Below are 27,018 nucleotides of genomic sequence, written 5' to 3' on the forward strand. Positions count from 1 at the left end.
AACAAAGGTGAGCACACACATGCAGTACCAGCTAAGATGATACTGAGATCATCTTCTTAGCCTAAAACCCATATTCCTGAGACAGGAGTCTGCTAACAACAAAAACAGAATCATCCTTCTCCTTCTGCATTTGTGGGCTGCATCTCCCACATTCACTCACATATCTCTGAATCAGATTTTACATGCATGACTGTTTTTGTCCCACCATGAATGCATCCATACTACAATTTGTGTGCTTTGTCATCACCTTAAACACTTACTGCACAAAACTTTGTTCTACTTTACAGAGAATCACACTGTGCAGAAATTTTCCCTTCCATGAACATTTGTATTATCATGAACACAGCGCCAATTTAAATTCCTGCCAGCTGCAGATTTCTGGCTGTATGTTACCATGGATGATGATAAGTTCACATCTAGGCCACGGACATTTCTGACTCTACTTTTATAAGTTTTTCATATTGTTTATGTTTGCACACTGCCTGTAGTCACAATAGCTTCTCATGCTCTCTGGATCCATAAAAAGCATCATTATCAATTTGACTATTTTCTCGTTCTGTCTGAACTGAAACAGGTCTGATTTGTTGCCGTCTTAGCTCAAACAGGCTATCAATTTATTCAAACTACTTCATTCTGCCTCCATTTGCAAGGAATACCATTCCTTATTTTGTCAGTTCTCATGCAGTGTGACTTTCAACATGGCATGGACAAAAAGAACAGCCAAGCGTATTTCAACACTGACATACATCATGCAGTCACATCAAAACTCTTCACACTGAAGTCAAGCAAGTCAACACACAGCTTGTCCGATCATCATATCTTTCTGCAACAGGGTCTGGTGGAGTCACTGTCCTTCCACCAGTGGGTGGCGGAGGGTTGGGGGGGGGTTACTGCATGGAGGGTTAGAATAGTGACGACAGGGGGTCATGCACCAGGCAGAACACCATCTCCCTCCTCTATCACCCACCTGGGCAGGTCCTCCTCACCCACCAGCCGGAGGTAACCACGCTCTTTGTCAGAGGCATAGCTGATGAGCTGCACTGGCCCCGTTTCTTGGATCTCATAGCTACAGGCAGAGCACGGCAAGGTCTTAGCAATTCACACTTTTCCTTCTTCTTTTCATTGCAGGCATGCTGGTAACTGTGTTTGTATGACTGGTGTCATGACAGGATCTAGTTCAGCTCTACATTTTTGTCAACAGTAGAAAGGAACACGAGGAAATCAAAAAAGCAATTCCTCAAAATCTATACATTTCTGTGGCAAAAACATATTAATGACCAAATATGAATTAGACATGGTCTCTGTCTCACAGCAATACACATCATCAATATATTCAACAAGAAATATGAAAGTATCATCAACACAAACATTTTTCGCAATACCATAGCAATAAAAATTTTGATTCCAAATCAGTTTCTATTTTGAGACTTGGACTTTCTGCACAGACTAAAATTGAAGGCATGTTTTATTTCTTCCAACAGATATAAACTGTGGATATACTGCAGCAGAATCTAAACCTAATATTGACAATACCTTAATTTAATGAAACTGAATAAGCATTCATCAAAATGTGGAACATCAACCTGAAATAAAACAGAGTCCAACCTGAAATAAAACAGAGTCCAGGGAGAATACAGTTCTCTTCCCACTATGAGAAGTGCCAAGTTATGAATAATTACACTCTCAAGAATACCAGAAGGGGACTATATTTGTCCACACTAAAGCTGAAAAAAAAAGAGAATAACCTGGGAGACTTTTCCCTTGGTTTGAACAGAACAGGTGTAGGCACAGGTTTCGGTACCGCCGCATGAGGTGGGTATGGAGCTGCCACTGGAACTGGTTTTGGAACCGGTTTTGGAGCTGCCACTGGAACTGGAGCTGGTTTTGGAACCGGTTTAGGAGCTGCCACTGGAGGTGGAGGTGGTGGTGGAGGTGGAGGTGGAGGAGGAGGCGCTTTGGAGGGTTTGGGCACCTTGGCCGGAGGATGGTACTCCTCTGGCCGGTCAAACAGTCTCTTAGCCTCCGACACAGAGGGAGGTTTGTAGGGCTCCTCCACCATCTCCACTTCGGACACCACTTCTGGTGTGGGCGGGGGAGGCTTGGCCACTGGTTTCGGCATGACGGGTGGTGGGGGTACCCTCTCCTCGGGGCGAGCAGCAGGTCTGGTGGGACAGCAGGACATTCGTCAAGCAACGCCGACAGTCAAGGTGGCACGGCCATGCAACGGGGCGGCATGCTGAGCACAGGGTGCAAAGACAGGGTGGTGGGAAGGTGGAAACCACAATGGGAGTTGGATCTCATTCAGCGCAAAAAGCATGTCTCGCTCCACCAACACGATATCAACACCAGCACACCTTCATCTCTTTCACAGGTTTCAAGGGTTGGGGGAGAAAAGAGAGCATGTAACATTCTTCAAGCCATTCATTGATGAAACACACAGCACGACACAGCAAACATTATTCTTCTGAAGTGTTCAGTCTTGAGATCATTCAATTATTTTCTTCTTCGTTCAGATACATACTGTTGTGACCTAATATTTTTTTACATTTACAGTTTCCAGTCTTATTAAGCAATATAAGTTTATTCTTCACAGAATTCACCACTGCAGAAAAATTCTATGCCGTGGTAATGAAACAATGAAAAAATATAAACACATTTTACATGCTTACATTTGATCAATACATCATCACAAATACTTATCGCTGTCCACTGAAGAGCTATTACATTTTTTTTTAAAGGCAAATCTGTACCCTTTTCAATCACAGTACAGGTTTCTGCTCAAGACCTCTCATCATGCTCAGCAAGAAAGCTTCCAAATAACAATGCCAAACAGAAAAACAGACCAGTGTCGGGCAGACAGTGCAAGGAACAGACAGAAAGAAGAGGGGAGGAAGGTGGATGGGAATCAGACATGAGACAGGTTGACATACAGGTGTGAAACAGACAGAATAAAGATGTAGGAAGATGGATGGGGATAAGACATGAGACAGGTGGACAGATAGGTGTAAGACAAGACAATGCAAGATAGCATAAAGAGGTGGGAAGGTGAATGGGGATAAGACATGAGATAGATAGACAGAGACAGGTGTGAGACAGACAGGTGTGAGGACAGGTGTGAGAAACACAAAAAGAGGGGAGGAAGGTTGAATTGGATCAGACATGAGACAGGTGAACACAAACCTGACAAAGTCCATCTCATCAAGGGACAAGTCAACCGACACGAGGGAGGTCGGAGACAGGGACATGGAGGGCGTGGACAGAGTGATGTCACACACACTGGGACAGGTGGAGGAGGTCGGGAGGAAAAGGTCAAGGCTGTGAAGGGAAGCAAATGTGCACGGGGTGAAGCACGCACAACACACAGCAAAAGCCAGTGCACATACTGCTGGTGCTGTCGACCATTCACTATCCAGCGTCTCAGGCCATTCCATTCACAGAACCTCATTTATCTCACTCAGATACCATGTGCTTGTCCTTTAATCAGTGCTGCACTTTGTCTTGTTACAGCAGTTACACAAGTTAATCTTTGTGGCATATGTATTTGACTTTTGAAATGAAAAGAGAAAGAATTTATCATCATGCAGAAATGATTCATTCAGTTTGTGCAAACACTTTAACAACAAGCGAAATAACAGCAAAATGTGAATCTTTTCCCCACTCATTTGTTTGTTTCCTTTTTACTGTTTTGTTAATTTCATTTGTATCTTCACTTCTTTCTTACTTGTTTGTCCATCATTTATAAAAAAATTGTCCAAACAGGCAATTTTTAATTCAAGAATAAAACTGTATTTTATGTATTTTATAAACAATCCAGTCAGCTTATAAGCACAATGCCAGATAACATTTTAATCACTCTTCATTTGACTCCACAACAATGTAAACATCAGAATAAGTTAAGCTGTTTTCCTTTTATGTGATATACAAGTAAAGACATGCTCTGATGTATTTAAATGGTACATGCCTACTGAAGAACTATAAATATCAAACAAGTGATCATTAATTTTCCATTGAAGTTGGCATGCTAGAAATAATATAATGGATGAAAGAAGAAATTAGGTTCACGCATTTAGTTTAACACATGCCAGTTTATGATCACAAGCTGAAAGTCAAGCTTGTTTGGTTTTTGTTTTGTTTGTACATATATTTTAAAACTTGCTTGTCTAATTTTCCTGTTTGGATAAGCTGCCACTACTTTCAGCATCAGTGCTATTTTCTTAGTTGATATGAATTAGTTTGAGTGGACAGAAACTGATGTATACTCTTTGTGTCTCTGGGTGAACCAGCTCATGTTAGGGCTCATGCAGTGTGGTCATGTATCCAATAAGCAGCCCTGCAAACTAATGTGTCATTCTGACCTGATCAACAATTACCTGCATGCACACTTCAAACACATGGAGCTATGACAGTGCACTGAAGCCACAATACAAACAAAAAAATTAAAAAAGAAGAAAAACGCACAGAGTGTTTCTTCTTCTTGCACTGGGAACAAGAGGTTGTGGTACTTTTACAGACATTTCTCTTATCTGTAGAGAAACACCGTCTCCGTGGTGAGTGTCAACGGTTCAGAGACTGGTGAAACTGCCATCAAGAATTCTGCAGGTGTTTCCTTTTTGCCTTGCATGCTTAGAAGGCCATCCTTGTTGCTTTGTGTCACAATACTGCTTTATGTTTTTTTTCTCCCGTATGTTGTTATGTTAGAGATCGGTGTGTGATTACAGTTGCCCTAGTCTACCCATTAGAGATCAGCGTGTGATTACAGTTATCCTAGTCTACCCATTAGACATCAGTGTATGATTACAGTTATCCTAGTCTACCCATTAGACATCAGTGTGGTTACAGTTGCTGTAGTCTACCCATTAGACATCAGTGTGGTTACAGTTGCTGTAGTCTACCCATTAGAGATCAGTGTGTGGTTACAGTTGCTGTAGTCTACCCATTAGACATCAGTGTGGTTACAGTTGCTGTAGTCTACCCATTAGAGATCAGTGTGTGGTTACAGTTGCTGTAGTCTACCCATTAGACATCAGTGTATGGTTACAGTTGCTGTAGTCTACCCATAAGAGATAAGTGTGTGGTTACAGTTGCTGTAGTCTACCCATTCGACATCAGTGTGTGGTTACAGTTGCTGTAGTCTACTCATTAGACAGTGTGTGGTTACAGTTGCTGTAGTCTACCCATTAGACATCAGTGTGTGGTTACAGTTGCAGTAGTCTAACCATTAGACATCAGTGTGTGGTTACAGTTGTCCAAATCTATCCATAACACATCAGTGTGTGATTTTCTGCATTCTGCTTCTGGTCCTCTAGTTCATGCAGTGTGCAGTGCGGACCCTGATGCTGACCAGGCACCCACACACACCTGAGTGACAGAGGTTCAGTCTGGAGACGAAGCCTGCCTTGCTGATGCTCTGAGGCAAAGCTAATCTGCTGCACGGGCCCTTCAGGCTGAATGTCATAGAAACTGGCCCACAGAAAGCACCAGGGCAGGGGTCAGGCACACACACAGGGCAAAGGTCAACACCACTCAACACAGGGGAAACAATCCATCATAGCAAACCGCACACCTGTTCACATTTCTGCCGACATCTAGACCTATATGTTGTCATAGTTAACAGCATCTGGTAACCCCTAGCATACATCCTTTAAATACAGGCATTCAAACAACCAAAACGCTTATATACAATGGATTCAGTCGAACGTCACTGGCATCAAAAATAGGAAAAAGGCAAAAACTGACAACAACAATAATGCTCCACTTTTGGTCTTTCCCTCAGAAGCTGAATATCATCTTTATGTACACCCAAATAAATGTTACAAAACAGTTTTAACAGTGTGCAAGGCCTACACAAATAGTGGAAATCATGTCTCCCATTCATAACTAGTTCAAGTCACTTCATCACAGCTTACTGCTATATATTTGTGCTCTGATTCTTCTTGGTTTTGCAAAGTGTCATTCCTAACTGCTGCCTATTGTTCATGTTCAAATCCTATTTCCGTTCTCAGCCTGGTGTTCTGGAATCATGCAAGGGAGGCATGCAAAGAACAAAGTGCATGCGCAGACCTGCGCGCATCTTCTTCCTTGATGAGGCGCAGCAGAGCACTGTCTTTCTCCGTCACATAGGTGATCTGTTGTACTGGGCCTTCAGACTGGATTTCGTAATGACTGAATGACCGATATAACCCACAGTGTCAGTTCATTCTTCTTGTCTGTTTTACTGCTCACAGTAAAAATACATCTTACCAAACAAACTAATGAAAATAAAATACTTGATTCATCATTTATTCAGTTTTGCAATTGGGAGCATTGGCTTGCACTGAGTAGCAAGGTGAACATACAAATTCAATCAACATTACAGCGCCAGAAAAAAAAAACATGTACATATTCAGTTAGATTTACTATTGTCTGACAATTCCAGTGCAATCAAATACATCCTCACTAAACCTGTGTAGATCTTAACAAAATAAAATGCACAAATCTTGGCACAAACTTTTATTCTGTACTTCAAGCCAATTTTTTTTTTTTTTAAATAGCACACAAGCAGTACAATTTTTCTCTTTTTTTTCTTTCTTTTTTATACATACCAACACAAAAATACACAAGGAAATATCATTCACAAAGCCTCAGATTTCTCTGGGAAACATTTTCAAGAAAACAAAACCAGATTTCTTTAAAGTGCTATCCCTCTGACCACATGACCTTAAAAGTATTTCTGTCAGCAACATGGACCCAAGAACATCCAACATTTCAAGCACCACCAATAACTCAGCTACAGGTGTTCTGGCAGAGGCAGCTTGTCAGTAGCCTCTACCCAGGCAGGTAGCCTGTTGTGTAAATGACTAAATATTTGAAAAAACAATTTGGTCTCTGATCGAAGAGAGGTGCTTTATGAGTATCAATAACAATGTCAATTCACATTCACATGCAGGATTAAAAAAAATAAATAAATAAAAAAGCTCTGTCAGAAAACATTACAATGAGACGGAAGGGGGAAAAAAGATGAATAAAAAATTTTAAAAAATTTTAAGAGACAAGCACAAAAATGGTGCTCACAACTGGATACACAAGTCACTGACATCAGCATTCACCGGCAAATTTGTCAGTCCAGGAAAATTGGTATTCACCAGTGAGCTGGACTATCGGTATACAAACACACTGAATTACTTACGGGGAGGTAACCCGAGGCTCTTCCACTGGTGGTGGTGGTGGGGGTGGCGGTGGCGCTTGTTTCTTGGGCTGCACCACTCTCTTCACGGGTTCCTCCTTTGGCTGGAAGCGGGCCAGGTCAGCTGTGGACAGGACGGGTCATGGTAAGTACACACCACAAGTCACAATAAGTACACACCTCAAGTCACAGTATGTACACACCAAACAAAGTCACAGTAAGTACACACCACACAAAGTCTACTGTGACACATTCTGACTTAACGCTAGCCAGGACACTTCACACTGAACCACCAGAGTAAACACTAGCCTTTAAAAGGCATTGTAATGCCAGTATAACACTAGCCATTAAGCACACAGTAATGCCAGAGTAAACATCAGTCATTAAACATGCAGTAATGCCAAAGTAAACACTAGCAATTAAACATAAAGCGAGAAACTTATCCTGAATGACGAAAGTAACCAGTAGCGAGAAATGTCACACTGATTGTGCTGAGTGACCCAAAACAACCTAGGAAACGTCCACTTAAATGTCCAGGATGAACACTAACCATTAAACTTACGCTGCATGACCTGATTAAATACTAGCTAAGAAACTTCGATCAAATTACTAAAATAAACAACACGCAGAAAACATAAACTGATTGACCAGAGTAAACACTAGCCATGAAACTTACACTGAATGACCAAAATCAACATTAGGAAATTTACCCTGAACAACCAGAACAAACATTAGACAGGAAACTTACCCTAAACACACACAATCAATATCAAACATGAAACTAAGGCTGAATGACAGAGTAAACACTAGCCAGAAAACGACAATGAATGACCACAATGAGCATTAAACAGGAAACTTACGCTGAACAACCAGCTTGGAGCGAGTGGATGCGGTGCCAGCCACATTGACTGCTGAACACTGGAACCAGGCCGAGTCTGTCATTGTGGCATTGGTCACTTTCAGGGTGGATCGTCCACCCACTGTCTCCACCCTGAACACACACACACATGCTGAAACTGCTGCAAGTTGTCTTCAGTAATCTGTTAATAAATCATTACACAGGGATTGCACCAGACCTTCAATTCCTGGTCACACATCTAAGGTCTTCGGAGTGACTGACAAAATAAATAGCTGTTATGAGTAAGCACATCCTAGTGACAGACTGAAACAGCCTGATGTGCACAATGCTGCAAATACTACTAATACAGTGATGAGAATATTAAACTAGAATCGATCTGATGTGCTTCTTCCCCCACATCAAAAAGTGTACAATAAGTAACGCAATATTGTTTATTGTTTTCATAATGACTGTTTCACTTTTGGCCTTTGCTGACACATTGACTTGCTTTGCATCTGTTGTTGCTGTTTTGTAAGTGGCGCATAACAGGCACTTGTTGATTACTGTGATCCCTGTGACTCCTCAGGTCAATTTGTCAGTTACATCATCACATCTGTCATCAGCAGCCCAGATAATATATGGTCAGAAGGGATATCAGCAAAATTAACTAAACTAAAACCAGCCATCAGTGAACAACACATGGAATATCTAGTGAAACATAGACTATCTTTAATGATTCAAACTGCATTTTTTGTTGTTGAGTGACTTAACACTCTAACAATTTTCTAAAGCTCTGTGTGTGTGTGTGTGTGTGTGTGTGTGTGTGTGTGTGTGTGTGTGTGTGTGTGCATGCATGTTTGTTTGAGTTTTTTTGTGTCTATGTGAGTGTGTGTGTGTGTCTGTGTGTATGTCTATGTGTATTTCTCTGTGTGTGTGTGTGTGTGTGTGTGTGTGTGTGTGTGTGTGTGTGTGTGTGTGTGTGTGTGTGTGAATGTGTGAACATGTGTGCATGTGCTGAATCCGTGCATACATGTATGTGTACTGTGTGTGTTGAAACTGTACTGACTGGTAGTCTCTGTTGGGCACGATCATCTTGTTGTCCTTCTGCCAGCTCATCATGGGTGTGGGCACGCCCTCTGCCTGGCAGGTCAAGGACACAGACTGACCCTCCACAATTGTGAAGTTCTTCATGCGCTCCACAAAGCGGGGTGGTACCATCTGCTGCCGCTCTGTACGTCACACAACAAACAGTCCATGTAGTCAGGTCATCAAGTGTCACCTCTGTCATCTGTTCATTTCTTTATACAAAATGTTGGCACCCCTCCCAATTCTGTTAACTTCCAACATTCGTTGCAGAATGTATTCAGATTTCTCTTTCAAATTTTTGTTCACACAACATTTATTTCTACAATGCAACAGTTAAGTTCTGCCATGTAGTCACATTCACATCACTGGGATTTTCTCACTTTCAAACTGATTAGATACGCTCATTACCATGGAGGTGGACTTACCCAGGACAGTGAGGGTGACAGAGAAGGTGTCTTCCCCAGCCTTGTTTCGAGCGATGCAGGTGTACACCCCTGTGTCCTGACGGGTGGCCGACATGATCAGCAAGGAGTGAATGCCATCTTCATTGACCACAATCTGCCACACACAACACAGCAAATGCCGTCAGAATGCATCATAACTCAAAGTACTTCCAATCAACACTGCATTCATCTCTGCCTAAAGGGTCTTTCTTTTCTCAATGTCAAGCTGTCCATTTTCATCAAAAGGCTGTTGCTGGTTCCCATACATTTATGAAAAATCTTTTTACCTCTGAGATGAAACACGATTAAAGCCACTTTCAGCCGATGCTCTCTTGACGAACAAGACCACAAGAAAATATGAATGCCTCAACTCTCTGTATGCAATCCATTGTCTAGAACACTGATTTTTCATTTCAAGAGAAAATTGAGGTAAGAAGAAAGATACTGTTTAAAAAAAAATAATAAAAAAATAAAAAGTCTAACCAAGAAAAAAAACCCTATGTCAACTCTTTAACGCGGTAGCCCCTACATCCATCTTACTAAAAGCACAAAAAAGTCACTTTTGATTTAGCATCTTTAGTGCAGTAGCCACCAACCTTGTGATTGTCATCATTGTGGACTTGAATCTCGTTGCGATACCAGAAGAACTCTGGGATAGGTCGGCCACTGACGATGCAGTCCAGGCGCACAGGGTTGCCTTCTCGCACCTCCAGGTCAGCAGGTATTTTCTTGAACTGAGGCTGTGTGTTGGTCTCAAAGATTCCACCCTGGTCCTCTGGGCCTCGCTCCCGTTGTGAGTCCCTGTGTAAAGGCAGCTCTTTTCATGGAGTGTTTACTTTTTTAATTTTGCTTAATCTGTTTATCCTTTTTCAGTTAGCAAACTTAGATTCAGTCTCTCACAGGTTACAACCATGAGTCCTTCAAAGACCAGACCCTACCACTGAGAGTCAGTCAGCAAATTCAATGTCTACTTTTCACAAAGTATATATAATCATTCACTGAAGGAATAATACTTTTTGTCAGATCAATACGATTCATTCTTAAAAGAGTTTATATTTTCATAACTACACATATCCTACATGTATACATGATACATGTTAGCTACAGTATGTATATTTTTTCTTTTTTAAATAATAGAAGTATTTTTTGCTCAGCTAAAAAGTGGACTCACTGTCTCAGGATTCTGTCCAGAGTTTCAGGAGCGACAAAGGAGGTGGCGTCAATGTTGCCCATGTGGTCAATGTACAGCTGGCTGGAGCAGGTGTTTTTGCCCACAGAGTTCACAGCCAGCATGGTGTAGTGACCGGCATCCTCTGGCAGGGCCATGCGGATACGCAGGGTGCAGTACCCATCCTGGTCATACTTGATTTCATAGCGGCTGGAGCGCTTGATGCGCTTTCCATCTTTGTACCATGCAATCTGGGAAAGGACAATGGCTTACGATTATTGATGACACTAACACTGTCAGTAATTATCGGACATGGCACAACCACAACATACTTAAGAGGACAAAAGAAGAACACACACACGCGCACGCGCACACACACACATACACACACATGCATACATGTGTATGCATACATGCAGGCACAATAATAATCAATCCTTGAATGCATAAATGTCAAATGCCGCCTACCTTAGGTCTCGGACGTCCGAGGACTTTGCAGACGAAGGTAGCATCAGAGCCCTCCATCAGGCGGAAGTCCCTCAGGGGTTGCTGGACCTGTGGAGCATAGGCCTGAGTGGCGCTGACTTTCTCCTCAGGCTGGTCTGTGTCGTACTCTGTCTCCGTTGCGCTGTCCAGGCGTACTTTGCCCTCCCGGTATTCTATCTCCCTCATCAAACGCTGTTCAAAGCTGGATACTTTGAACTCCTGGAAACAAATCAAACTCTCAGCATCATGAGGGCTCAACATTGGAACACATTCAATATCTTGTTCTGGACTGAGCCAGATACATGGACAGTGCACCTAAAAAAGGCCAGAAACTTATGAATCATGAAGCCTTTCATGTTCGAAAATTTCATTAACTTTCATACGTAGGACTGCTCTTTTCCTGTTATTTCTGCAGAAACACTTCATGTTGGAGGAAAAAGCCAGCAACAAGGACAGTATACATTGCTCACTCTTCAGCCAGGAAAACAAAAAGAAAAGTACAAAACGCTACAAAATACAAACTGTAAATGGTGAGATCAGCACACTATGTTTAATTAAGACACAGAATCATGCACACTGTTTGAGGCAGAAATATCACAAAATTTAACTGAGGAACAAAACTGAAAGCTTCAAATAATAATATCAAGATAGGAACCATACCAGTTCTCAGGACATCCTTGAGACATTAAGCCTACAATAGGAACACTACACTAACCCCCGAGACAGTCCACACATTGATCTACTTACTGTGTCACTGAGCACGGGTTCCTGCACAGGACGAGGTCGCTGTTCTTCCTCAATCATCTTGCGTACAGCAGACATCTCTGGCTCCACCACTTCGCGCACACGTGGAGCTGCACATCAAATCCATCACACACTGTCAGACACACCAAACACATCACACACTGTCAGACACACAACACATCACACACTGTCAGACACACCAAACACATCACACACTGTCAGACACACAACACATCACACACTGTCAGACACACCAAACACATCACACACTGTCAGACACACCAAACACATCACACACTGTCAGACACACAACACATCACACACTGTCAGACACACAACACATCACACACTGTCAGACACACCAAACACATCACACACTGTCAGACACACAACACATCACACACTGTCAGACACACCAAACACATCACACACTGTCAGACACACCAAACACATCACACACTGTCACACACACCAAACACATCACACACTGTCAGACACACAACACATCACACACTGTCAGACACATAACACATCACACACTGTCAGACACACCAAACACATCACTCTGTCAAACACACCAAACACATCACACACTGTCACACACACCAAACACATCACACACTGTCAGACACACAACACATCACACACTGTCAGACACACAACACATCACACACTGTCAGACACACCAAACACATCACACACTGTCAGACACACAACACATCACACACTGTCAGACACACCAAACACATCACACACTGTCACACACACCAAACACATCACACACTGTCAGACACACAACACATCACACACTGTCAGACACACCAAACACATCACACACTGTCAGACACACAACACATCACACACTGTCAGACACATAACACATCACACACTGTCATAGACACCAAACACATCACACACTGTCAGACACACAACACATCACACACTGTCAGACACACCAATCACATCACACACTGTCAGACACACAACACATCACACACTGTCAGACACACCAAACACATCACACACTGTCAGACACACCAAACACATCACACACTGTCAGACACACCAAACACATCACACACTGTCAGACACACCAAACACATCACACACTGTCAGACACACAACACATCACACACTGTCAGACACACCTCACTGACTGCAGGAGACAGGCACTGATCAAAATCAAGCAACACTTGCAGACCAAAAGTAGTTCACACAATACAAGAGTTTAAAAATTAACAACGCACATGTTGCCTCTCAAACAGCATTGTATGTCTGACTGAAACTCAATTAGGAAACATCTTCATGTTAGTCTCTCAGAGACTTTCTGATTGAATTTGTCCGATCTGAAGCCAACTGACGTTATGTCCTCCTTTTGTGTTCGTGGGCCATGACTGTCACCTGTTGTTTCCGCATGGGGTTTTTACACAGTGCATATTTTTATCCCTCACTCCTTGGAAGCAAGGCATACTAGGGCTAAGGCATATTAGGTATGTTCAAGTGTTCATATCAACTGGGGCAAGGCATACTGGGTATGTTCATGTGTTCATATCAGACACTGACAGAGATCACAGAACCATTCCCTTTACAAGCAGACTGGCAGCAAGAAGCCAGCATACACACACACACACCCCTAGCCCCCACCCTCCCTTTCCCACCCTCCTGCCCCTGCCCTGAATCCTTCAGCAGACACTGACCTTCAGGCAAAACGTTGGCAGAGGTGCTGTCCTGTCCGGCAGGGTTGCTCACAGTGCAGCTGTACTGACCTTCATCCTCTGGCCGCGCCTTGGAGATCAGCAGTGTGCAACGACCCGTGCGCTCATCCACAGTGATCTTGTGTCTACACACACACACACACACACACACACACACACACACATGCACATGTGTCAAACACACACAGAAACACATGTATATATTTATATATGCCTATATATGTACATAAACATCATTGATATTGGAAAACATATTTCATCATACAGTATCACTTACTGGTAACTTCTATTTGACAATCTTCTGACAAAGTCTTCAACAGCCTCCCAAAAACTGATGAAAACCTGTGGTGTTAATTTTTGTCGCCATATTCTCCCCCATACTGATGTTAACTGTCAGCACTTTGGGCCTCTGTGCTTATGAGGTAGAACACATTATAACACCCATTATTAGTAGAATTGTTATCATTTTCATCATTATCATGAAACCTCTGCCTACCTTGGTCCCTCAAAGACGGGCAGTCCATTGCGGGTGAAGTCGACATGAGGGAAGGGCTTGCCCAACACCCGGCACTCCAGCTTGATGTTGGTCCCCTCCACCAGACGCACATCCTGCAGTTTCTGCACGAAGGAAGGAGGGATGTGGGCGGGGGGAGGGGCCGGGGCTGGAGGGGGTGGGGCCTGAGGCAGAGGGGGAGCGTACTCCGGTTGTGGGGCCTTCTCCGGCACAAACTTCTCCATGGGAACAGGTTTGGCTGAAACAACACCCACAATTAACCTTGCAGCTGGAAGAATATGGTGCAGTTCATGAATGAGTCATAATAAATGACACAAATCTGAATAAATAACTAGTTCTTTGATTGTATGAGGCTTCATGGTGTATGGATGGACTATTCCATATATGTTGTTTCTGCCTGATTTCTACATAAACCCAGTGCGCTAATAATGTCTTGGTGCCTTTTTGTTGGGGACTAAGTGTGTGTGTGAACACTGCTTTGTAATATCTGTGCATTTGAGTTTACATTTTTTTCAATAAATGTAAAATATGTATGATCTATTTTGTATCTGTATTGCAACACTTACAAAATTTGCAACTTGCTAATCTTTACAAACACCGAGGAGCTTTTAATCAAAAATGTTTAATTGTACTTTCTAAAAACTGGGCAAAAATAAAGACAACTGCTGAATGAGCCACTGCAGAGAATAGCAGAACAATTCTGTGCCAGTCCAAAACAACCAACCATGTGTGGGAAGCAACTCACGCTCTACTTCCAGCCGAGATTCTGTGGTGGCTGTGCCTTCTGCATTGGTGGCAACACATTTGAAGATTCCACTGTCCTCAGGGAAGACCTCTGCAATGACCAAGCTGAAGTCTTTGTCCATCTGGGAGATCTGGTAGTCCGGTGAGTGCTCAATGATACAGCCTTCCCGGAACCAACGAACCACTGGCTCTGGGCGACCTTCGATACGAACTGTCAAGATCACCTTGTCCCCTTCTTTGGCCCTCAGGTTTCTCAAAGGCTGTAAACATAAAAAAATTAACTGAACATGAAGTCAAACTCAAAAATAAACTGAACAGGAAATCAAACACATACAAAAACTGAACATAAAATCGTCTGAAGGTCAACACAGCCAAGACTGAAAATAATGGGTGTTTTACTTCGATTTAAAAAAAAAAAACAAAAAAAGCAGGACGTATGTGTAATAGACTGAAATGTGATGCTGAAGACACCACCAATCGGATACTGGAGATCCAACAATCATAGATAATCTCACTGTCTCTTGACAACATATTGCTCCCTCCCCCCCCCCCCCCCCCACCCTCCCCCCACCCCCCCCTCCTTGTACAACCTGTTTATACAGGAAATGGCCACATTTTTTTCCATATTCAGTCATCTTGGTTCAGTTTCTGTTAACATTTGGGGATGCAAAAACATTCCCAATGTTACTGTTTCCCATGGGCACACACATACATGCACACACACACATACATAGGACCTCACAAACATTCTAGGATTTAATAACAAGAGCTCCTTTTGTGTAGACATGCAACAAAGAGCAGGAAGAGTGGCACTGTACCTGAGTGAAGGAGGGTTTCTTGCGGTCTGACACAACAGGTGGTGGAGCCTTGGGCATGACCGGTGGGGGAGCCTTGGGCAGAGGTGGTGCTGGTGCCTCAAACAGAGGAATTCGCATCTCAATGGGAGGCAACTCTTGGGGCCGCCTATCCACCTGCACTTCCAGACTCTCTCGGAAACGTTCATCCACCTGAACCTCCATCGGTTCTGGCACACCTGTAGGAGTCATACATGGGTCAGCGTAAGAGATACTTGCATGTCTGCATAAATAAAAGGAAAAAGTACAGGAGATTCCTACAGGACCAGTATTTACACAAGGACAGAACATAAAAGCATTGAGGTAACCAAACAACAGTCCTTCAGCAGAACATAACAAAACTCTGAAGTAGCCAACAATGGTATTTAACACTGAAGTAGCCAAACAATATTCCTTTATAAAGAACAGGATACTGTAGTAGCCAAACAATGGTATTTATGTGAAACATAAAAAACAAAGAGGAAGACAAAATATAGTATCTATGTGGAAAGTAACAGAACACTGAGGCAGCCAAACAGTGGTATTTATGTAGAACACAACATAGAGGCAGCCAAACAGTGGTATTTATGTGGAGCATAACAATACACCGATGTAAGCAAAGTGTGCACTTACACAGAACAGAACAAAACACTTAGGCAACCAGTCAATGGCACTGACGAAAGAACACCTCACCTTGCACGCGGAGGAAGGTGTCAGATGTGACGGACCCCTCAGCGTTGGTGGCCACCACACGGAAGCGACCAGAGTCCTCTGGGAAAGCCTCCGCAATGGTCAGCGTGTAGACGTTTTCTGTCTGCGTCAGGATGTAGTCCGGGGAGCTGGTGATTTCAATTTCCTCCCTGTACCACTTGACGATGGGCTCAGGGTGGGCCTCGATCACCACCTCCAGCACCACACGCTCACCCTGCTGAGCTGGGCTCTCCCGAGGAAGAGGCTGTAACAGCCACATACATACATCATTGTATGAACATCCGTACACACTGTATTTCTATGGAAGCAATCTATCTCAACATGGCATAATGCAATCCCATTCTCTATAAGTTTATTAATTCCTTTACAGGGGAATTCTTTTTTTTTTTTTTTTTACAATACAATTACAATACCACTTTTCTTTACGATACAAAACATTGAATGTTGAGAAAATTGATGGATGAGGGTAACAAACAGTGACTACTTAAGTCATAACAAACATCGTTGTAACATTATGTCTATGTCATACTTGTCAGACATGCCAAGACATCACAAACTGGTTGGACAAGAACACACAAGAAACAGCTTTGAAAGTTTCTTTTTTCTTAAGGCACTGTTTGTCAATGTTTAAAAAATGGAATGAAAAATCTATAAACAAAAAATAAAAATAAAAAACAATAAAACCACACAGGACATGAATTTCCTCAAGATAACAGTCATACATTAGATCTTCAAATAACAAAGAATCCTTCAAAACATTTCATTCAGCAAAATAAAAACTACACTGATCTCTCTCTCTCTCTCTGTCACTCACTCTCTGTCTCTCTCTCTCTCTCTCTCTCTCTCTCTCTATCCTCCCCCCTTTTCTAATTTCCTCTTTCTCACATATAACAGGTATCCCTACCTGTTCAAAGGAAGGCTTCTTCTTGGTAGCAACAAATGTGGGCTCCTCAGGTGGAGGAGGAATTTGTTTACGTGGCATCAGAGGTGACACTGACGGTGTTCGTTTCTGAGGGAACACCACCGGTTCTGGTACAGGCGATGGAGGCTCAAACACTGGCACTTCTTTACGTGGCATCAGTGGTGACTGCGATGGTGTCCACTTCAGTGGTTCTGGTGCAGGTGACGGAGGCTGGTAGACTGGCACCTCTCTGCGTGGCATCAGTGGAGACTGTGATGGTGTCCACTTCAGTGGTTCTGGTGCAGGTGACGGAGGCTGGTAGACTGGCACCTCTCTGCGTGCAGTTCTGGTGCAGGTGATGGAGGCTGGTAGACTGGCACCTCTCTGCGTGGCATCAGTGGAGACTGTGATGGTGTTCGTTTCTGAGGTGGTGTTGGTGGTTCAGGAACCGGTGATGGTGGCTGGTACACTGGCACTTCTCTACGCGGCATCAGTGGTGACAGCGATGGTGTTCGCTTCTGTGGTTCTGGTACAGGCGATGGAGGCTGGTAGATTGGTACCTCTTTGCGAGGCATCAGCGGTGACTGCGATGGTGTTCGCTTCTGAGGCGTCACTGGACGTTCTGGTGGCTGGAACAGTGGGATCCTCATCTCCACCGGAGCCAGCTCTGGAGGCGGAGCCTTGGGCACCACCTGCAGAGTTTCCTGGAATTGCTCCTGTGGGGTCACTTCCATGGGCTCCGGGGCACCTGTACACACACACACACACACACACACACACTATCTCAGTGACTCCTGTCACACACACCACTATCACTGCCATTATCTAGGAGGACACACAGCAATTAATTTGTTCAAAGTTATATTCACTGCACATCCAAAGTCCGCACCCAGCAAAAGCAACTTTTCGTCAGCCATTTTGAAAGGCAACACTACACTCCCCACCTCCCCATGCAAGAAAGTTGTGCATTGTCTCTGTACTTGAAAACAGTGGACAAATGACACGCTTAACAGCAACAGGATTCGCTCCCTTCCTGGCCATCTCCAGTGTTAACAGTTGTGCAAGCAGATAGTAATAGAAACATTCACTCCTCCGACAGAAAACAGGCTACAGGTTCAAATATTTCATCACTGAGAGCTTTCCGTCACCTCACAAACAAGATGCAGATGGACGAAACCCATAACATATCTTAACAATAAAGTCTTCTTTCTGTTTCTGTTCTGCTGCAAATTTCCTTTCTCTCTGACTACTGTAGCCATGATGATGTTTAATCAATAACCCTGGCACTGACCTTCCACTCTGAGGTGTGTTTCTGAAGAGATGGATCCCTCAGCGTTCGTGGCCACCACCCGGAAACGCCCGGAATCCTCTGGGAAGGTCTCCACAATGGTGAGGGAGTAGGTCCTGTCGGTTTGCGTCAAGACATAGTCTGGAGAGTGCAGGATCTCCACATCCTCCCTGTACCACTTGACAATGGGCTCTGGGTGGCCTTCGATGGTCACCTCCAGTGTCAGCTTCTGCCCTTGTTTGGCTCGGGTCTGCCATGCCAAAGGCTGTGGACAAATTCATCACGAGCATGAACAATACAAATACACATGGACAAAACAAATAAAAAGCCATGACCAATGCAAAGGAGATAGGGGCAAAACAAAATCATATCTTTTAGTGCACCTGAACAAACAAACGATACTAGTTTCATGCTAGACTGTCAACTACCACGTTAATTCCTTATAATGATAGAACCTCTACATCAGCTCTGTCTGCCAGCTCTTCCTACCAGAAGCAATCTTATGGATCAAAACAATGCAGTTGAATTCTATCTGGTACACATTTGCATCAAATCAAAGAGGGGGTTACCTTTGTGACGCAGGGTTTCTCTTTGCCGGTGACCATGGGTTTCCTGGGCATGAGTGGTGACTTCGATGGTGCACGTTTCTGAGGCTCCACACGTGGTTCCTCGGCAGGTGCTGCTCCAAACAACGCGATGCGCTTCTCAAAGGGAGGTAAGTCTGACTCTCCTTCCACCTGCATCTGGAGCTCAGCGCGGTACTGTTCGTCACGCTCTTCCAGCTTGGGCTGCTTGGCAACAGGCTCCGAGGGAACAAACGCGGGTTCCTTAGCCCCTGGGGCCTTCTGAGGAGTGATGGGCTCGTGATACACCGGCTTACGCTCTGGGGCACGCTGCACTGCCGGTGCTTCAGCCGGAGGAGCTGTGTGGTGAGAGAAAATAAACAGAACATTGTCAACCTGATGAAACAACATGAAGAAGTGGAATAGAAAATAAACAGAACATTGTCAACCTGATGAAATAACATGAAGAAGTGGAACAGAAAATAAACAGAACATTGTCAACCTGATGAAATAACATGAAGAAGTGGAATAGAAAATAAACAGAACATTGTCAACCTGATGAAATAACATGAAGAAGTGGAACAGAAAATAAACAGAACATTGTCAACCTGATGAAATAACATGAAGAAGTGGAATAGAAAATAAACAGAACATTGTCAACCTGTGAAATAACATGAAGAAGTGGAACAGAAAATAAACATATAAACCTGATGAAATAACATGAAGAAGTGGAACAGAAAATAAACATATCAACCTGATGAAATAACATGAAGAAGTGGAACAGAAAATAAACAGAACATTATCAACTGAATCAAATAACATGAAGTAATGGAACTAGAATATCAGAGTAAAAAAACTGCAAATTTGCAGGAAGTTCACAATCACCCCATTTTACATCATTTGAGATAAATCATGAAGTCATGCTATCTATTTTCAACCGTATTCTACATCATTCAAGACACATCATCAAGTCATTCTAATCTATTTTCTTCTTCTTCTTCGTTCGTGGGCTGCAACTCCCATGTTCACTTGCATGTACACAAGTGGGCTTTTACATGTATGACCGTTTTTACCCCGCCATGTAGACAGCCATACTCCATTTTCAGCGGTTAATCTATTTTAAACACTATTTTACATCCTTCAAGATACATCATCAAGTCATGCTAATCTATTTTCAGAATAAATTCAACTATGCTGGGATTACTTTCTTTTTTTTTTCTTTTTTTTCTTTCTTTTTTTTTTTACCCGGACTTTCTTGGGTCGACCATCGTTTTATTTATATAAAGAAAAAAAAAAAGGAAAGGAACAAAATAACAGCAACAAAAAGGATACAGTGAACCTAAGCAATCACACACACACACACACGCACACACACACACAAACAAACAAACAAAAAAAACAAACAAAAAACCGTGACAATAATCAAAAGCAATACCCTGCATTCCATAACTATGTCGGTTTTTTTCCCCCACTTACATATAGATTTGTTTCCCTTTTCTTTAAGATTCATAAGGTATTATATAATATATCGATGTCTAATACTGAATTGCTGTTCAAAGATCAGTTGTAAAATAGACAGTCTTTTTGGTTTTTTTAGCAATACTGATACACATTTTACCTATCAAAATAATATGATTTATTTTTATAAGATCATGTTTGCTATATCTGTCATCCTGAATTCCAAATAAAACGTCTGTGGGATGTAATTTCATACACTTGCCAGTATTTCTAAGTATCAAATTTTCTGTTTTTCCAAAGTATTTTCACAGATGAGCACTCATAGAAAAAATGTTCAATAAAATCAATTTTACCAGGACAGTAGTAACAATTTTCTGAGTGGGATTACTTTCTCAATAATGGATAGAGGTAAGAGATTTCACTTACGTTCCACCATGAGGTTGGCCGAAGAGACAGCCTCTCCAGCAGCATTCTCCGCCCGCACGCTGAATTTTCCAGAATCCTCATAGAACACCTCAGGAATGTAGAGAGAGTGCATGTCTCCCTCCTGCTGGATCTCAAAGTCAGGAGAGCTGATGAGGCGACGTCCTTCACGGTACCAGGTGACAGTGGGAGGGGGGTGCCCTGTGACCTTGACAGTCAGCTTCACAGCCTGACCCTCACGCCGATACTGGGGCTGCAGCTTCTCGGAGAACTCTGGAGGTGTCATGGAGGCTGTAGATCACAAACATATTACCTTGGTATCAATCTGCTGTATGTGTGTGTGTGTGTGCACATGTCTGCATGAGTGTGCATACTGGACATGAGTATACCTTTCAAATGTCTTTTCACAATTAAAGTACTTGCACATATTCAAACTGTGCTCAATCTACATTAGAAAGTTGCCCAGAAGTTTATCATGAACTGTGCCCCTTTTCTACTTATGTAATCTCCACAGAAAGATCAAACAACCTTGAAATGTAAGCCTCTGCTGAATTTCACGGAGCATACAGACGAAAAAGTTAAAACCAGAAAAATCTACAAATGTAAGCCTCTGCTGAATTTTACAGGGCACACTGCCAAACACATTAAAACAATCTTGCAATGTAAAACCTATGCTGAATTCTTCTCCAAAGACAGCATGTCCTTGAATTCACCACTCATTCATGATCACACTGCTAGAAAAGAATGCCACGGTGCACCTATCTTCACTCAACCCCTCCCTGATGACCACTGCCCAACTCATGCCCTCTTCACAATCAACAAGAAGCTGACTGACCTCTGACAATGAGCTCTGCAGTGCTGGACGCCACACCCGCCTTGTTCTCTGCAGAGCAGGAGTACTGTCCTTGGTCCTCTTCAAAGGTCTCCGGGATGGTCAGAGACACACGTCCTGCACGGTAGGCGATCTCAAAGTCTGCCTGGTCCGTCAGCTGCTTGCCTTCACGGAACCACTTGATGGTCGGCTCAGGTTTGCCTGCAGCACCACCAGCCAACAAAATGTTACCTTGGCAGTGACTACATCAACAAATACAGGAAATACATCTACAGATACTGGGAAGGAACTGGGATTACATCTGTACATAAACTGAGATGACATCTAGAGAATCTGGGAAAACATGATACTGAAAAAACATCTGAAGTTAAGGGAACACATCTGCAGATAACTGATGCACTACAGGTAAAATTAGTCTTCCATTCTTACGCTGCTGACTTTTTAAAGCAGTCTTCAAGCTATAATTGCTAACTGATGAGCAGATCAAGCATAAAGAACAGATGATGTTGGTCACTCAATAAACAACTGCAGTGACTTTCATTCCCTTGTAGGAGTAACAGTTACTGAACATGTTAATAACTGGATGACCTTTGTGGGATTTCAGTCAACAAGAGCCAGGCCTATGCTGTATCTTACCTGTGACGACGCCCTCAAAGGTGACGCGCGTGCCCTCCATGGTGGTGATGGACTTGAGGGCCTGCACAAACTTGGGTGGAACCGGCACCTCGATGGTCAGGTCCACTGGCTGGAAGGTGGGGGGCAGGTCAGCAGTCACTGAGGTGGAGTACTTCTCCTTCATCATCTTGGCCTTCTTCTTTGGCTTCACCTCGGTCAGCACCGTCTCTGAGTGGCTTTCCCGGCCAGACATGTATTCATCTTCAGAGGTGGTGAAGGTGCGACTGACCCGCTTCTCTGTGGTGGTCACTGTGTGCACCCTGCAAGGAGGCAAGGAGACAGCTACTGACTGTCTTCAACATCACCACTCTGCTCAAAGTATCTGTCTCAATCTACCCATGATACCTGTCTGTAATGTCTACTCATGATACCCGTCTGCAAAGCCTACTCATGATACCTGTCTGCAATATCTACCCATGATACCTGTCTGTAATGTCTACTCATGATACCCGTCTGCAAAGCCTACTCATGATACCTGTCTGCAATATCTACCCATGATACCTGTCTGTAATGTTTACTCATGATACCTGTCTGCAATGTCTACCCATGATACCTGTCTGCAATGTCTACCCATGATACCTGTCTGCAAAGTCTACTCATGATACAAAGTCTACTCATGATTCCTGTCTGCAAAGTCTATTCATAATACCTGTCTTGATATCTCATAATACCATCTTATAATATCCAAACACTAATAATACCAACATAAAACTCCACCCCACACAATCAAACTCAAGATAAGCACATCTTTGCCCACTCTCAGACAGTGTCAAGCTCCCCATCCACACAGCTCAATTTTACCCCATGACAGAAGGGTCCAGCAAAACCACTTACATCTCTCGCTCAAACACTCCACCAGCGAGAGGCACGGACACAGCGGGTGTGCCTGCCATGGCGGGTGTCACCATGGCGACAGTGGTGTCTGGCAGCTCCAGGGCCACCGTTCTGGCCTGTCGCACCACGGGACCCGGGGGAGGCTGGCTGGGGAGAGGTGGTGCCACGCTCAGCAGAGCGGAGCAGGTGGCTCTACCTGACGGATTTTCTGCAGTGATGGAGAAGCGTCCTGCGTCCTCGTCAAACACTTCAGGGATGGTGAGTCGGTAGTGGTCACCCTCCATGCTCACCTGGTAGTCCTGGGAGACCAGCGGCTCCCCGTTGAACAGCCATGACACCTGCCACATGACACCTCACGCATGTCACCATCTGCTGAACAGTTTGTCACACAGACTCCACACAACTGAAGATAATATCTTCAGGAAAAGAAGCAATAATACACCATAACACAGACACATTCCTTTACCTCTGGAAAAACAAAAACATAAATTTAAGACAGAAATACATTTGTCTTTTATTTGAATAACATGACATACATAAATATAAATATAAATACATACATCTTGAGTCACTTGTATACAATTACCTCATTGACCTGAATGATCAACAAACCCACCACCCACAGTATTTAAGAGATGACTCACCTTTGGTTTAGGTGACCCAGTGATGATACACTCAAAGGTAACAGAGTCACCAGGCTGAGCAGTTTGGTCCTGGAACAGCTTAGTGAACTCTGGTGGTCGCTGAGGAATGTGTTCCCGGCGCGGAGCCTGCCGTCTCTCCATGGTCTCCTCAGGGGAGGGGGTGACGGTGAGGCGAGCGAGGCAGGTGGCCTGACCTGCTGTGTTGACTGCTCGCACCATGTAGCTGCCACTGTCCTCCTCAAACACTTCAGGAATGGTCAGAGAGTGAACGTCCGCAAATGCTGTGATCTGTAACAATGGCACATGGAACAGGACTGATCAGAGTGAAAGTCAGCAAATGGCACATGGAACAGGATTGGTCAGAGTGAAAGTCAGCAAATGGCACTTGGAACAGGATTGGTCAGAGAGTGAACGTCCGCAAATGCTGTGATCTGTAACAATGGTACATGGAACAGGACTGATCAGAGTGAAAGTCAGCAAATGGCACATGGAACAGGATTGGTCAGAGTGAAAGTCAGCAAATGGCACTTGGAACAGGATTGGTCAGAGAGTGAACGTCCGCAAATGCTGTGATCTGTAACAATGGTACATGGAACAGGATTAGTCAGAGTGAAAGTCCGCAAATGCTGTGATCTGTAACAATGGTACATGGAACAGGATTGGTCAGAGTGAACGTCCGCAAATGCTGTGATCTGTAACAATGGCACATGGAACAGGATTGGTCAGAGAGTGAACGTCCGCAAATGCTGTGATCTGTAACAATGGTACATGGAACAGGATTGGTCAGAGAGTGAACGTCCGCAAATGCTGTGATCTGTAACAATGGCACATGGAACAGGATTGGTCAGAGTGAAAGTCTGCAAATGGCACATGGAACAGGATTGGTCAGAGTGAAAGTCAGCAAATGGCACTTGGACAGGATTGGTCAGAGAGTGAACGTCCGCAAATGCTGTGATCTGTAACAATGGTACATGGAACAGGATTAGTCAGAGTGAAAGTCTGAAAATGCTGTGATCTGTAACAATGGTACATGGAACAGGATTGGTCAGAGAGTGAACGTCCGCAAATGCTGTGATCTGTAACAATGGTACATGGAACAGGATTAGTCAGAGTGAACGTCCGCAAATGCTGTGATCTGTAACAATGGCACATGGAACAGGATTGGTCAGAGTGAAAGTCTGCAAATGCTGTGATCTGTAACAATGGTACATGGAACAGGATTGGTCAGAGTGAAAGGCTGCAAATGCTGTAATCTGTAACAATGGTACATGGAACAGGATTGGTCAAAGTCAGCAAATGGCACATGGAACAGGATTGATCAGAGTGAAAGTCTGCAAATGGCACATGGAACAGGATTGATCAGAGTGAAAGTCAGCAAATGGCACATGGAACAGGATTGATCAGAGTGAAAGTCTGCAAATGGCACATGGAACAGGATTGATCAGAGTGAAAGTCAGCAAATGGCACATGGAACAGGATTGGTCAGAGTGAAAGTCTGCAAATGCTGTGATCTGTAAAAAAAGGTGCATGGAACAGGAATGGTCAGAATGCACATCTGTGAACATTAGACTCTACAACAAGACAGGATTGAATGTGAATAGTGAGAAAGATTTATCAGACTAAAGTTTTATGCAGTCCCTATTTGATCATGGAATTAAGCTTGTTTGCAGAATTCAAAAGGAAAGAAGTACCTGACACATTTTGAGGATCTCTATGCCCAATGCCCAGTAGCTTAGCACAGATGCATGCAGAGGCACACACTAACTGCGCACACATGCATGCACCCACAAAGAGGAAAAAACTGGAAACAATATAAACCTGACCACATGAGTAGCCTGCCTTTCCCAAAGTGTCTGACCTGGAAGTCTGGGGAGCTGTCAAGCTGTTTGTTGTCCATGAACCACTGGACCTCCGGCAGGGGATGACCTGACACACGACACTGCAGGCACACACGCTGGCCTGATTTCACCGCCAGGTCCTTCAGTGGCTGTGTGAACTTGGGGGCTGCCAGCTCTCCCACTGATGCGTCACTCATCTCACTGACGGCTGCACACATACATACACGCACAAACGTAAAGGTTCTGTGTAGAGACTCAGTGTCATGAGCTGACAGTTAATGGCTGACATCAGATCACTTCACAAAATGTTTCTTTTATCTGACTGCTTCAACAGCTCACACACTGTTGAATGGAATGCAGACTACAATTTGGAAAAGAACTGATAAAAACTGCCCACACATATCACACATCCCAAATACAGTATGTTCAAAACATGACCTGTCCAGTAACAGATCAGTGCTGTCAGTTCCTTGATTGTCTCAAGTCTCTCTCCTCAAAGGAAATACAGCAGTAATTTTAATAGTAATATCACACTGACTCAGAAAACAGGGAGCAATCTGAGTGCAAAATAGCTTGAACACATACAAACTCAATCTGAGTGCAAAATAGCTTGAACACATACAAACTAACACGCAACCACTTTTTTTAACATACACAGAAACAGCAGTTAAGTTGTCAAATAAAAGCTAACACTCAGCCAACTGATCAACAGACTCAAAAGTATTCCTTTGATAACAATATTTTTCATTAGCTTCTTTATACTGTGTGTTGCTCCTATGAAGCATGGACCAGCCAGTGTGACAGTCAGCAGACTTACGTTCCACATGCAGTTTGCAGGAGCTCTCGGCCACACCATGTGGATTGCGGGCTACCACCTTGTAGGAACCACTGTCAGAAGCCAGGGCCTCTCTCAGCACCAGGGTGCATCGGTCCCCCTCAAACAGCAGCTGTACATCAGGGGACTCCTTGATGGGTTTGTCATTCTTCAGCCAGATCACCTGCCACACCACCATCACAATTTCAGACTCAGTTTCAAGGTGTCAGAGCATGCGGACAGATCCATATATGCTGCACCACATCTGCTGTTAAAATAAAATAAAAAGAAGCTGATGCCTGAC

The 27,018-nt window shown here is 43.6% G+C and overlaps 1 protein-coding gene across 1 annotated transcript in view; it reads right to left on the reverse strand.

The window, feature by feature from the left end:
• The window catches only part of LOC143286927 (uncharacterized), a 242,966-nt gene that overhangs the window by 211,688 nt on the left and 4,260 nt on the right, over positions 1-27,018 (reverse strand). The window contains exons 6-34 of the mRNA XM_076594924.1: positions 26,718-26,898; positions 25,921-26,108; positions 24,063-24,350; positions 23,419-23,756; positions 22,546-22,844; positions 21,913-22,110; positions 21,081-21,368; positions 19,203-19,555; positions 18,637-18,898; positions 17,726-18,093; positions 17,349-17,675; positions 16,427-16,688; positions 15,719-15,933; positions 14,902-15,160; positions 14,139-14,394; positions 13,625-13,767; positions 11,931-12,037; positions 11,166-11,402; positions 10,701-10,948; positions 10,126-10,330; positions 9,512-9,644; positions 9,067-9,229; positions 8,023-8,153; positions 7,166-7,286; positions 6,061-6,162; positions 5,359-5,460; positions 3,181-3,315; positions 1,746-2,162; positions 968-1,066 (exon numbers count right to left, since the gene is read on the reverse strand). Of these exons, the coding sequence (XP_076451039.1) occupies positions 968-1,066; positions 1,746-2,162; positions 3,181-3,315; positions 5,359-5,460; positions 6,061-6,162; positions 7,166-7,286; positions 8,023-8,153; positions 9,067-9,229; positions 9,512-9,644; positions 10,126-10,330; positions 10,701-10,948; positions 11,166-11,402; positions 11,931-12,037; positions 13,625-13,767; positions 14,139-14,394; positions 14,902-15,160; positions 15,719-15,933; positions 16,427-16,688; positions 17,349-17,675; positions 17,726-18,093; positions 18,637-18,898; positions 19,203-19,555; positions 21,081-21,368; positions 21,913-22,110; positions 22,546-22,844; positions 23,419-23,756; positions 24,063-24,350; positions 25,921-26,108; positions 26,718-26,898 (6,425 nt within the window). The remainder of the gene's footprint in view (positions 1-967; positions 1,067-1,745; positions 2,163-3,180; positions 3,316-5,358; positions 5,461-6,060; positions 6,163-7,165; positions 7,287-8,022; positions 8,154-9,066; positions 9,230-9,511; positions 9,645-10,125; positions 10,331-10,700; positions 10,949-11,165; positions 11,403-11,930; positions 12,038-13,624; positions 13,768-14,138; positions 14,395-14,901; positions 15,161-15,718; positions 15,934-16,426; positions 16,689-17,348; positions 17,676-17,725; positions 18,094-18,636; positions 18,899-19,202; positions 19,556-21,080; positions 21,369-21,912; positions 22,111-22,545; positions 22,845-23,418; positions 23,757-24,062; positions 24,351-25,920; positions 26,109-26,717; positions 26,899-27,018) is intronic.

The sequence above is a fragment of the Babylonia areolata genome, chromosome 1 (genome assembly GCF_041734735.1).
Source record: "Babylonia areolata isolate BAREFJ2019XMU chromosome 1, ASM4173473v1, whole genome shotgun sequence".
Classification (NCBI taxonomy): Eukaryota; Metazoa; Mollusca; class Gastropoda; order Neogastropoda; family Buccinidae; genus Babylonia; species Babylonia areolata.